The sequence below is a fragment of the Strongylocentrotus purpuratus genome, unplaced genomic scaffold (genome assembly GCF_000002235.5).
Source record: "Strongylocentrotus purpuratus isolate Spur 01 unplaced genomic scaffold, Spur_5.0 spur5_scaffold_19, whole genome shotgun sequence".
Classification (NCBI taxonomy): Eukaryota; Metazoa; Echinodermata; class Echinoidea; order Camarodonta; family Strongylocentrotidae; genus Strongylocentrotus; species Strongylocentrotus purpuratus.
In genome coordinates this window covers 24777403-24789207 of record NW_022145604.1, presented here as the reverse complement: position 1 = coordinate 24789207, position 11805 = coordinate 24777403, and the positions used below count along the sequence as shown (strand labels likewise).

General features: G+C 41.9%; 1 protein-coding gene across 1 annotated transcript; it reads left to right on the top strand.

The window, feature by feature from the left end:
* Positions 1-271: 271 nt before the first annotated feature.
* Positions 272-11413, top strand: LOC115926145. Its single transcript, XM_030990660.1, has 5 exons — positions 272-1199; positions 3244-3531; positions 6297-6398; positions 9991-10218; positions 10549-11413. Exons 1-5 carry the CDS (start codon positions 296-298, stop codon positions 10908-10910), a joined length of 1884 nt encoding a protein of 627 aa, XP_030846520.1. The 5' UTR covers positions 272-295; the 3' UTR covers positions 10911-11413.
* The last annotated feature ends 392 nt before the right edge of the window (positions 11414-11805 follow it).

The following is an 11805-nucleotide window of genomic DNA, read 5'->3' as shown; positions in this document are numbered from 1 at the left end:
ATACAAATTAATGTATTTTCTATGGATGAGTTCATGAAGTATTTTCTTTGCCTTAATAATCGAAACACTTTCGTATTAATTAATTTGTGTTGCCCCCCCCCTCCCCCCTGCCTTAAAAGTAAAAAGAAAAGTTGCTATATTCCTGAAACCCCAGGCACCGGTTTAGTCAATGGGCGAGTAGGACCGGGCTTTGTCAAACTGCGCATCACGAATTTTCCCAGTAGTACTTTCAGCGTCCAGTGTAATATGTATAGGTATAGGATATTATTAATCAAAACTGAATGAAGCTGCCACCATGGACGCACAGCAAAACCTGACGGTAAAGCAAAAGGCGATGGTCGAAGCTCATTGCCATGGGATCGATGAATTTCTGGCAAAATTCAAAGAAAGTCAAAAATTAGAGGCTGTTACCTTCATCGATGATCGGAACATACTCGGCATGATCTACCATCTGAAAACTGGGGACGCCAAATCGGCCATTCTCAAATACTTGGTCTCTTATGATGAAATCTTTGAGATATTTACGCTGGTTTGGAAGAGCCGTGTAAAAGCAAACATCTCCACTTTCCTCAACTCACAGACGTTGTGGACTTTCTCGTATAGTATTAGCAATCTAACGGATTGTTCGGAAGAGTTGTGCTATGCCTTTGGCGAGAAGGGTCTTCTAACTTTGCTCTTTCACGATCTCAAGACGGGAACTCTCGGCGACAGGCACATCAGTTACGCACTGACGATCATCTACAACTGCTGCTGGAAAGTTTCCGAGAACAGAGTGATATGTCAGGAGTTCGTTGATACCCTCCAGGAGTGTTCACAATCGAAGAACCCAGAGATCCAGGCCGATGCCTTCTTGGCGCTTTCCTACATCGTCGACAAATCAGAAGTTCATAAGATATCCCTGAATGAACCGTGTCTGAAGTTCCTCCTGTTGACACTTAAGTCAGCCATGAGTGAACCAGGTCGCCGGTTTCACGGCTACTCGACACTCGAGGTCCTTCAAGGCCTCAACCAGCTGGCCATCAACGACTGCAACAAGCTTCTCATCGTAAAACTTAGTGGGATAGACGTCCTGGAGCGAATCTTGATGGAAGAAGGATCGAGCAACGAAGAAAAGCGTTGGGCTGCCCGAGGAATATGGCAACTGGCTTTCAAAGAAGAGAACAAAGTCAAGATACACCAACGCACAACACTCCTCAACGGTAAGCGAATGCTTACAATCTTTAAAAATATATGACATATGCTACACTGTCGCTCATATAGTTGGAATATTTTGGTTTTACCCCAATTTATGGAATTATTTTTAAAATAATTTAAAACTAATAGATCTAGATAATAGTATACATTCTCAGATTTTATTGAATAATAATTTGCCAATGTGTGTTTTGCGTGACTGCTAAAGCATGTGTATGCTACTATGCTTATCAACTATACTACCGCCCTTAAGTCATAAATGACAGTAATGAGGATTAATGCCCCACAAATGGGCACTAATAAAGCACATCGACACGGTTTTGATCCTGGGGCCTCACAGTTAGGAGGCCATTGCTTTATCACTGAACCATGATTGTACGCAGCGGGGGTAGGGGGCAGTTTCCATAAATATTTTTTAAAAAACAAAGAAAATGAAATAAATTTTCAATAATTTATTGCGTTTTACCCCGGTCCCCAAAATAAACAAATCCCTCTGGACGGCCATGCATTATGGCTCAAGGCATGGGCACACTTTTGAAAATTTATTGCATTTTCTTAGTTTTTTGTATAGATATTTATGGAAACTGCCCCCTACCCTAGCCCCCGCTGCGTACAATCATGGTTCAGTGATAAAGCAATGGCCTCGTAACTGTGAGGCCCCAGGATCAAAACCGTGTCGATGTGCTTTATTAGTGCCCATTTGTGGGGCATTAATCCTCATTACTGTCATTTATGACTTAAGGGCGGTAGTATAGTTGATAAGCATAGTAGCATACACATGCTTTAGCAGTCACGCAAAACACACATTGGCAAATTATTATTCAATTAAATTTGAGAAAGTATACTTTTATCTAGATCTATTATTTTAAAATTATTTTTAAAGTAATTCCATAAATTGGGGTAAAACAAAAATATTCCAACTATATGAGCGACAGTGTACATACGGTAACAGTTGCTCCGTTCTCAATATATTACAATAACCGAATTCTTAACTTCAGCCCTGGTCCAAAAATTATACCTCGTCCCAAAACTTAATGGCCCGAATTCACAAAGGAGGTTTGTCGACAAACCTTGGTTTTCATACGTCACATGACGCGTTTTACGCATTTTTTACAAACCTGGTTTGTAAAGAACAAAAGGAGGTTTGGCGAAACAAAAGGAGGTTTGAGCTCAAACCTTGCTTTGTGAATTCGGGCCGATATGTTCTTGATATGGAATTTATGAAAAGTCTAAAGTACTTAATTTTTGCTTTAGAATATATTTCATTATAAGGCTACTAATGACTCTCCATATTAGTTAAGTCCAACTTAGAGTTAAGTTCGACTTAGAACCTTTGTGAAACACCCCCAGGTCATGCACCAACGAATGGCGCATGCGCATTCCTCACCCCTAAAATCGGTATGAGCAAACATCAACGGTTTTACCATTCGCGCATGCGCATTACTTACCTCAACATCGGTACGTGCAAACTTCGCCGGTTGTCATGGGTTTTTCCAGTTGTGTTAATTCCAAGAAAAGTCCCCCCCCCCCCCCAAAAAAAAAAAAAAAAAAAAAAAAAAACCAAAAAACAAGAAAACAAAACAAGAAAACAAAACAAGAATTACAAAATCGACGGTTTTCAAAATGGTGTTTGGGATGTGTAAATGAGCTAACTGTCAAAAGCGAATTCCTAATCCAGACCCTACACCTGACGAAATTAGTGGGCCCGGGGCAAATGTTGTCTATGTTTATATTAGAACAGAACCTATATACATGGTTAACTTAGTTTTCTTTATTGTGATGTCAATCAGTCTGTCAAAATAATTAGCGTAACCTTAAAACCCATTTTCAAGATACAACGAGCAATCCAATCTAATTCTTGTTTTATGCTTTTGGTTACCTAAAATGTAGCATATCGACATTTTGTTTGCAACCGCAAGTATTCATCAACGAGTAATTTCAAGAAAAAGTGGATATGTCTACACGACAATATTGTAAAATGATACAAAATTCTTAAAGAAAGGATTAATATTATTCGTTTGTTTTATTTGTTTCCAATATTCTTATGGATAGCGCTGGAGAAGATTAAGGAAACGACTGAAGATTATGATATCAAGGACGCCTGCTCGGGTGCACTCTTCGTCATCAATGACGTGTTGGACATCGATGACGAGTTCAAGGGTCACATCCCTACACGTGGAGATGGTGGTCACAGTTCGGTGAAGAATGAGGTATCGTCTGGTCATGTGGAGGGTCATATTATGATTAGCTACCAGCATGCGAGCCAGGAGCGAATGCTGCAAGTCAAGTGCCATCTTGAAGAATCTGGATACAACGTATGGATGGATGTGGACAAAATGAGTAGGAATTATTATATAACCTTTCTCCTTTGATCATTATCTATTCTCCTTTTTCCAGCGTTGTTGGTTTGTTTCTTTCATTTATTTTTCTTCGTTGACCACTATTATTTTCATTAATCAATTCTCCTTTAACCACTATCCCTTTCTTTCATTCTCCTTTTTTTCATTCACCTCTTTTTATTTTCTATATCTAGTTCAGTTTTGTAGCGTGAGTCTCAAATATAGCCATTCAATTAAGGAGTGATGGCAGTAATGTGTGTTTTGCGTGACTGCTAAGCAAGTGTATGCTACTATGCTTATCAACTAGGGGACCTACCGCCCTTAAGTCATGAATGACAGTAATGAGGATTAATGCCCCACAAAAGGGCACTAATAAAGCACATCGACACGGTTTTGATCCTGGGGCCTCACAGTTACGAGGCCATTGCTTTATCACTGAACCATGATTGTACGCAGCGGGGGCTAGGGTAGGGGGCAGTTTCCATAAATATCTTTTAAAAAAACAAAGAAAATGCAATAAATTTTCAAATATTTTATTGCATTTTACCCCGGTCCCCAACATAAACAAATCCTCTTGAGGGCCATACAGGTGGGTGAAGTTCATGAAAACAAGAACTTCATATAAAAGGGTGGTCTGGGGTACAATCATCTTCATTTCGTGTTCTTACTCTCTCCTTTCATCATTAGATTGGCATAATAATCACAGTAAGTAATACGCTAAGACTCCGCGGGGGGCATGACGTCTCCGCGAGCCTTCGTATTCTAATGTTTTTTAATGAGATCGCCGACCGAAGTTGGTGCAGCTATCTCCTCCTGAACCCTCCCCTCGGGGTACCGGTGCCCGGTGCCAACGTCCGCGGGAGAGTCTACTCTGTGGAATTGGCTATACTCCGCCCGAGGTCCTTCTCCGTGTCGACGTCTAGGGCGAAAACAGACACGATATGCATAATGCATGATATGCGTGACGACATAGATACCTCATGCATATTCAACATTACATCCGTATGAAAGAGACACACGACAGATGACCATTAACTCGCCTAATAAGGCGTAGCAAATTTACGATGCGGGTCGGGCTTAAACCCAAGTAAAGCATCTTTCTATATAATATGCTTTGCAGTAGCTGCACAATCCAGGGAGATACACGACTTCCGGTCGACGTCCAAACTTAGAGACCTATTTCCATCATTATTACCGCGATTTGTATAAAGTTTTCGTGAATGGAGGTATGAAATCAAAGCTTATTTTGTGATTATTACGGCCATGTTTACTGAATTTTTTTCTAAAGGAAAGTTTTCACAAGAAAATCATTGGACTGCCAGTTCAGTCGCAAGCTGCCTTCAGTCAACACACATACAGGACATACAGTGCTGCTGCTGCTGCACTGCTGTCGGCCGGGACTTTGACTGAGCTGAGTGAGCTAGAGTCGAAGAGTATGGGGGGGGGGCCAAGCAGGTCAATATTCGTACAACTATACAACTACACATACGTCTATCCATCCATCGAAGAACCCGTCAATACAACAGCGTGCGGGCCGAAGTGCCATAATTTTGTACACCTATACAGCTTTAAACCTATACGACTCTACGTCTACTCAGCTAGGAGACTAATATTGTCTTATATATATACAGTAAATTACCAGAAAACATTACATAGGGTTATGAATTGTACATTTACATATTAATAATTCAATATCAACCAGACAGAAGTATGTGACTTCATGCATTGCAAAACAGTCAGTTGCGTAATGAGTAAAATCGTTTCGGGGGGGGGGGGGGGGGTGCAGAAAAAATATGCATCACCATGCACCATTCCTACATGTTGCATGCAGGCTCCAGGAAACGTTTTTCAAAGTGGAGGGGGGGGGGAGATCAGTTAGATCGCAACGGGTTGAGTGTATATAGGCGTGGGGTCTACGGGTACGAAGGGGCCATAAACCCCCTAAAGCTCAGGGGTTTTAGGCATTTAATTAGGGTCAGATGAGCATATTTTTAATACTTTATTTGTGACACTGGCAGGTGACTAATTGGCGTGGGGGTCCATACGTAGATTTGCGTAGTGTTGCGTACCAACTACGCTGGCCTACGTTACTATATGCTGAGGGACGCAAACAATTCAAAATGTTTAATTTTTTCGCGTACTTGACTTGACACAGACACAGAAAGTACACCTTTTTACGCAACACTACGCTACTGTACGCCATGCCTACGCAACAGTGCGCTACCCTAAGCCAAATCGACAAAGCAGTAAAAGCTTTCCACACAGCAAGCAACCGTAAGCTACCATAAGCAAACCTGTATGCCAGCCTACGCACAACCTACGCAGGGACTACAGTAAATCAACATTTTTCCATTAATACGCAGCCTTATTGATGCGTAGTCGGTACGCCACACTACGCAGTTCCAGTGTGAAAGAGGCTTAAAGAATAACCACCGGTAGAGCTGGATCGTTTTTTTTTAATGAATGGCAAATAAAGTTCTTTGTGGTTTTAATTTAGAGAGTCCTTGTATATCTATTTACACCCCTCGCCCCCGTCTAGAATCCCGCGGATTTCCGCGGGTCCTGCTAGTATTATTTATAATAATACACACGGTGCTTTTAAAGCGCTTACCACCGAAGTCATTGTCACCAAGGTTATTATCTCTGCCAATCCATGTTAATATGTTATTTCATTTTTTATTAAAGAAACCACACGTCCGTCTTTTTCCTCTTCGTTTTGTAGGCCTTCATCTATTCTTCTTTCATGTCTTTGGTATTTATTAACAGAAGGTGACATACTGGATTCCATGGCCAAGGCAGTCCAGAGAGCTTCGGTCGTACTGGTTTGCATGAGTCATAAATTCAAAGAGAGTCAACACTGCCGTACAGGTGAGAAAAAAATAGCCATGGAGGGGCACCCTTTTTTATACTCATGCCTCAGTGACACCTTTGCGTATCTGGCTTGCGTAATGCTGTGTATTCATGGCAAGCCGTTTAAAAAACTATTTCTTCATGTCAAGAAATGAATTCTTGGTTTCAAGAAATTATTTTCTGTTATAAGGCAATCTTACAAAACAGTCATCTTACAAGACAGGGAAATCTGGTGTGCTGAACATCGGAACCTGGAATGTGAGAACACTGAAGAAAGCAGGGCACTGGAATATACTCCTTGAAGAAGCCCGGAGATTTGATATGGATGTTCTAGGTTTGTGAGAGACACACCTGACTTGCACAGAGACGCTTATAAACAAAGAGGCGTACTCAATCCTTTTATCAAGCAGGAAAGATAAGACGAGTCGGGAGGGAGTCGGCATCATGATTTCCCAACAAATCCTGCATAGCTTGATGAGCTACGAAGCAGTCTCACCAAGGATCATCACAGCGAAATTCAACATAAAAGAAGGGATCATGAATATCATCCAGGTTTACGCCCCTACATCTGTACATAGTGAACAAGAAAGTGACCTTTTCTACGATGCACTCATGTTGCATATCCAGAAGGAGAACATAATTGTCATAGGTGACCTTAATGCGAAAGTAGAAGCAGACCATGGAATATGGGCACCAACTTTGGGCAAGTATGGATTAGGTCAGATCAACAGAAGAGGGGAGAAACTTCTGGAGTTCTGCATGCTACACGGAATGACAGTGTGTAACACCTACTTCCAACACAAAGAATGTAGAAGGGCAACTTGGACATCCATCCCCAGGTGGACATTACAGAAACCAGATAGACTTCATTACCACCAAATTAGACAATTTAAAGACGTTCCAGAACTGCAGATCGTACTGCTCAGCTGACATTGGGTCAGACCACAATCTAGTACTGGCTAATGTGAAGTTCTCACCTACAAAGACCAAGCGAATGAAGAGCCTCCCGAAAAGCTATGATGTGGGTAGACTTAATGACTCTAACATTGTAGAAGCATTCAAAGCCAGGATTGGAGGTGCCTTTGAACCACTACTTCAGCTCCCGGACACAGATGTGGATTAGCTGTGGAAGACATTCAGAGATACAACCAATAATATCTCAGGAAATTGTAGGCTTCAAAAGGTCGAGACGAGTTAAAGGTCTCCCAGAGGAGGTTTGTAAGGCCTGTAAACAAAGGAGAAAAGCCAGAATCCTCATGATGAACAATCCCTCGGCCCACAACAAGAAAAGCTACACAAAACTCAATAAAGCGGTCAAGTATGAAGTGAAGAAGTGGAAGAAGAAAATTCTTGACACGGAGGTGGAATAGATGGAATTAACTCACGCAAAGAACAACAGCCACGAGCTCTTCAAGAAGTTGAAGAAACTATGTGGCCAGAGAGACAAAATGCAACCTGCCGTGAAGAACAAGGACGGCATCTTAAAAACTACTCCCGCAGATGTGTTGAAATGCTAGGAAGTACATTTTAGCATTCACCTTAACACGCAATTTCCTAGGGACGAAAATGCTCTTCTGACCATACCTGACCCACAACCTAAAGATAACCCAAGTGAACCTTTCCCAATTGAAGAAATAGAGACGGCAATAAAGCTATTGAAGAACAACAAGGGCTGCGGGCGGGACAAAATAGCTGCCGAAACTCTAAAGACTGGTGGACAACCAATGAGACAACTCCTGCTCAAAATAATAAATGCCGCATGGTCGGAAGACTGGAGCAAGGGTCTTATCACTCCAGTGTTAAAGAAAGGAGACAAGCTGGATCCATCCAACTACAGAGCTATAACTCTACTCTCCATACCCGGGAAAGTTTTCTGTAGAATGGTCCTCATGAGAATACAGGGAACCATCGAGAATCATCTGACTGAGGAACAATGTGGACAGATGCTGTGTTTGTCGTTAGACAGATCATCGAAAAGGCCAGAGAAAGAAGGATACCAATCCACTTGAACTTTGTTGACTTTAAAGCAGCATTTGATACCATATGGCAAGAAGCTCTCTGGAAATGTCTGCGTTCCATTGGAGTGGACAAGTCCTTAGTTGAACTCATAGAGAGCATGTACAAACAAACCAAATGCTCTGTTATAGTGAATGGAAAGATAACTGAATGGTTTGATGTCATAACTGGGGTAAGACAAGGCTGCCTCCTCTCTCCAAGTCTCTTCAACCTATTCCTGGAATTTGTGATGAAGGACATCCAACAAATAGAACGTGAAATACAGAAGGGTGACATGTGTATCAACAACATTAGATATGCAGATGACACCACCCTGATGGAACTCGTATTTGAAAACCTCCAAATCTCAACAAATGAACTGGAGAAGGCTTATAGAAGATGGGGTATAAAAATCAATGCAACAAAATGCAAAGTCATGACAGAGGATCAACAAGATATTTCACTTAACAACACCAACATTGAGAAAGTGGAAAAAATTGTCTTTCTCGGCAGCATAGTTCCATCCATAGAAGAGGACGTGAAGAGTCTTGGGCATTCGGAAGACTGAAAAGTGCCATCTGGTCCAACCAGGATATTTCTAAGAGACTCAAAGTCAGGATCTTATCCTCCCTATTGCCACATGTGGAGTAGAATACTGGACTCTCCGAAAATCTGATAGAAATATGCTTGAGATATTTGAAATGAGGTGTCTCCGGACCATCCTTGGAGTTCACCTATTGGGCTAGATTAGGAACGAAGAGATCAGACAGAGACTGAACATCCCAAGCACCATATGCGAGGAAATAATTAAACGTCGCTTGAAATGGTTTGGCCATGTTTTACGCATGCCGCATCACCGCCTACAATACCAAGCATTCCAGAATGATTTTGATGGACGCAGACCTCGGGGACGCCCTCCAAAGAGATGGAAGGACCAGGTTCAATGCGAAGTTGGATTACCCACACAAGAGGCAGAGCAACGAGCCCAGGACAGATCAGACTGGAGCATGATTTCTCGCAGGGGAGCAAGGGGACACACCGTCCTATGCACCTAAGTCAAGTCAAGTCAATACTTGGTATCAAGAAATAGGAATAAGTGTTAAAACGGCTTGCCATAAATACGCAGCAATACGCAAGCCAAATAGGAACGAAGGGGGCACCAGACCAACTAGGAGGATGCACATCAGAAGGGAAAGGCCATCAAATATTGGAAGGGGTTTGGGTCGTCAGTATCATCATCTCTTCATGTTACTTCCTATAGTGGCTACCTCTTCCTTTCTCTTTCTCTCTTTCTTTATCTTTTCTTTTTGCTATTCGGAAAGGGATACACTTTTTCTTTCGTTGCTAGAGAACAGGCGTGGTTCTGTAAGAATTATTTAGGATGGGGTCTTCGAGAAGGGGGAGGAGGCTTGATGGGTTCTTGAATTCGTTTTCTACGTGTGCCTCACTCAAAGTCATTCCTAATGAAGAAAAATATGTGGGAAGCTTGCAAAAGATTGGGTGAGCTTGAGTCTCCCAGGTCCCCCTCCCAATCTGGATCCCCCACTTAGATATTCCTGTACTTTACCTTGACTGTGCTGTTTCTTTTGTGTTACGTTATACGTGTATCTATCAGAAGCGACTTACGCCTACACTCTAAAGAAAGACATAATTCCCCTGATGCTTCAGGATCAATTCACACCAGAGGACTGGCTCGGTGCCCTCATGGGAATGAAGAAGTATTACCCTATGTTTTCAGACGATCTCATGAGACAGTGCCTACCCGATCTGGTCTCTGAGCTAAGCGATAGAGGCAAACGTGAGAAACTAGATCTGGTTTTGCCATTGGATGATGAAGTCACAGGTGAGCCTTCTTTGGAAACTCTTCTCTATTCGTCGTACCAGCAGTGTGTTTTTATCATACTTTTTCTGTAATTAACTGATTAGAAAAATTAACATCTAATAGGCCTATGCAGATATTCTTATTTCCTTACAGAAATAGAATGGCCTAAGAATCTAAACGATCTTTTCTAATATCGAAAAACCATTTAAACAATGATTTTCGTCCCAATTCTACATAATAAAACGAGTCTAAATCAGTGTAAGGGATTTCGCATAAGTTTCTCTGGTATACCCTTACCAATTAAAATATATAACACTTCATGACTGTGTCTTACTCCTATCATGCATGCAGGTGCAAGCAATCCAACATCCCATGCTCAAAGGCAACGGGATGGAACAGCGGAAGATGCCGTAGACTGTAGTGGAGGAAACAAAGATGACAAACCAACAGGCAATGGAGACGAGGGGAATTCCCGCTCGCAGACAACGGTAGATCTGGGCAAGTGGGATGAAAAAAAAGCGGGAGAATGGCTGAGATCGTATGGCATTGATACGAGCAAAGATAGTTCAAAGAAGGTAGATGGCACCCGCTTGAAGCAGATCAAGAAACTGCTAAATCTAGCTCCAGAATTTTGCCTGAAGTCTCTGAAAGACGAATTGGGTCTTTGCTTATGGGACGTCCTCGCGCTAGTAGATGCGTTAGAGAAACTCTAAATTTGTAGAGTTTTAGCATCATTCATTAATAGATGCAAATGCAATAGATGTACATGCTGAGAGCATTGCTATGGGAGCAGTGGGGCGAGGAAATGAGCACTGCCTTAGCCATCACAATATTCAAAAAAATGATTCAAAGCAACGAACACTGGGACATAATATTGATGAACAATCCGTTTGATAAAATTATGCATTATATAAACAACTATCAGGACCAACTTGATGAGCAATTAATTAAGCTAATGGGCTGGTATGAGAGGGGTTGTCATATTCTTGTGTGCACTCTAACTGTCATATTCCTTGACGCATTTCTTTCAAATTTTGTATGGAGGCGTATCTTGGTATAATCTACACCGTATCGGGACACCTAAGAAGCTCAGAGGTATTGGGCAATAAATAACGGTCAGATGAGCATATTTTTATACCTTTTTTGTGACACTCGCAGAACACATATAAGTGTTGGGTCCAGAGGGCGGAGCCCCAAGAAGCTCACAGGTTTTATACATTATCGTCAGATATTTTATACCTTATATGTGACACTGGCAGTTCAAAAATTGGCGTGGGGTCCAGGGGCTCCGCCCCCGGAAGCTCATGGGTTTGGGGCAATAAATTACTGTCAGATGAGCATATTTTTATACCTTTTTTTTTTACACTGGCAGGACACAAATTAGTCTTGGGTCCGGAGGGTAGAGCCCCCAGAAGCTTAGGGGTTTTATACATATTCGTCAGATGAGCATATTTTATACCTTATTTGTGACACTGGCAGGTCAAGAATAGGTGTTGGGTCCAAGGGGTGGAGCCCCCAGAAGCTAAGGGGCTTTATACTTTAAACTATCGTCAGATGAGCATATTTTTATACCTTATTTGTGACACTGGCAGGACACAAATTGGTGTT

Bases quoted from the DNA above. Each gene is read 5' to 3' on its own strand.
- LOC115926145 (XM_030990660.1), top strand. From the start codon at position 296: ATGGACGCACAGCAAAACCTGACGGTAAAGCAAAAGGCGATGGTCGAA. The intron at 6,399-9,990 runs GTGAGAAAAAAA...TGTATCTATCAG, and splicing joins GAGTCAACACTGCCGTACAG to AAGCGACTTACGCCTACACT. The intron at 10,219-10,548 runs GTGAGCCTTCTT...TCATGCATGCAG, and splicing joins ATTGGATGATGAAGTCACAG to GTGCAAGCAATCCAACATCC.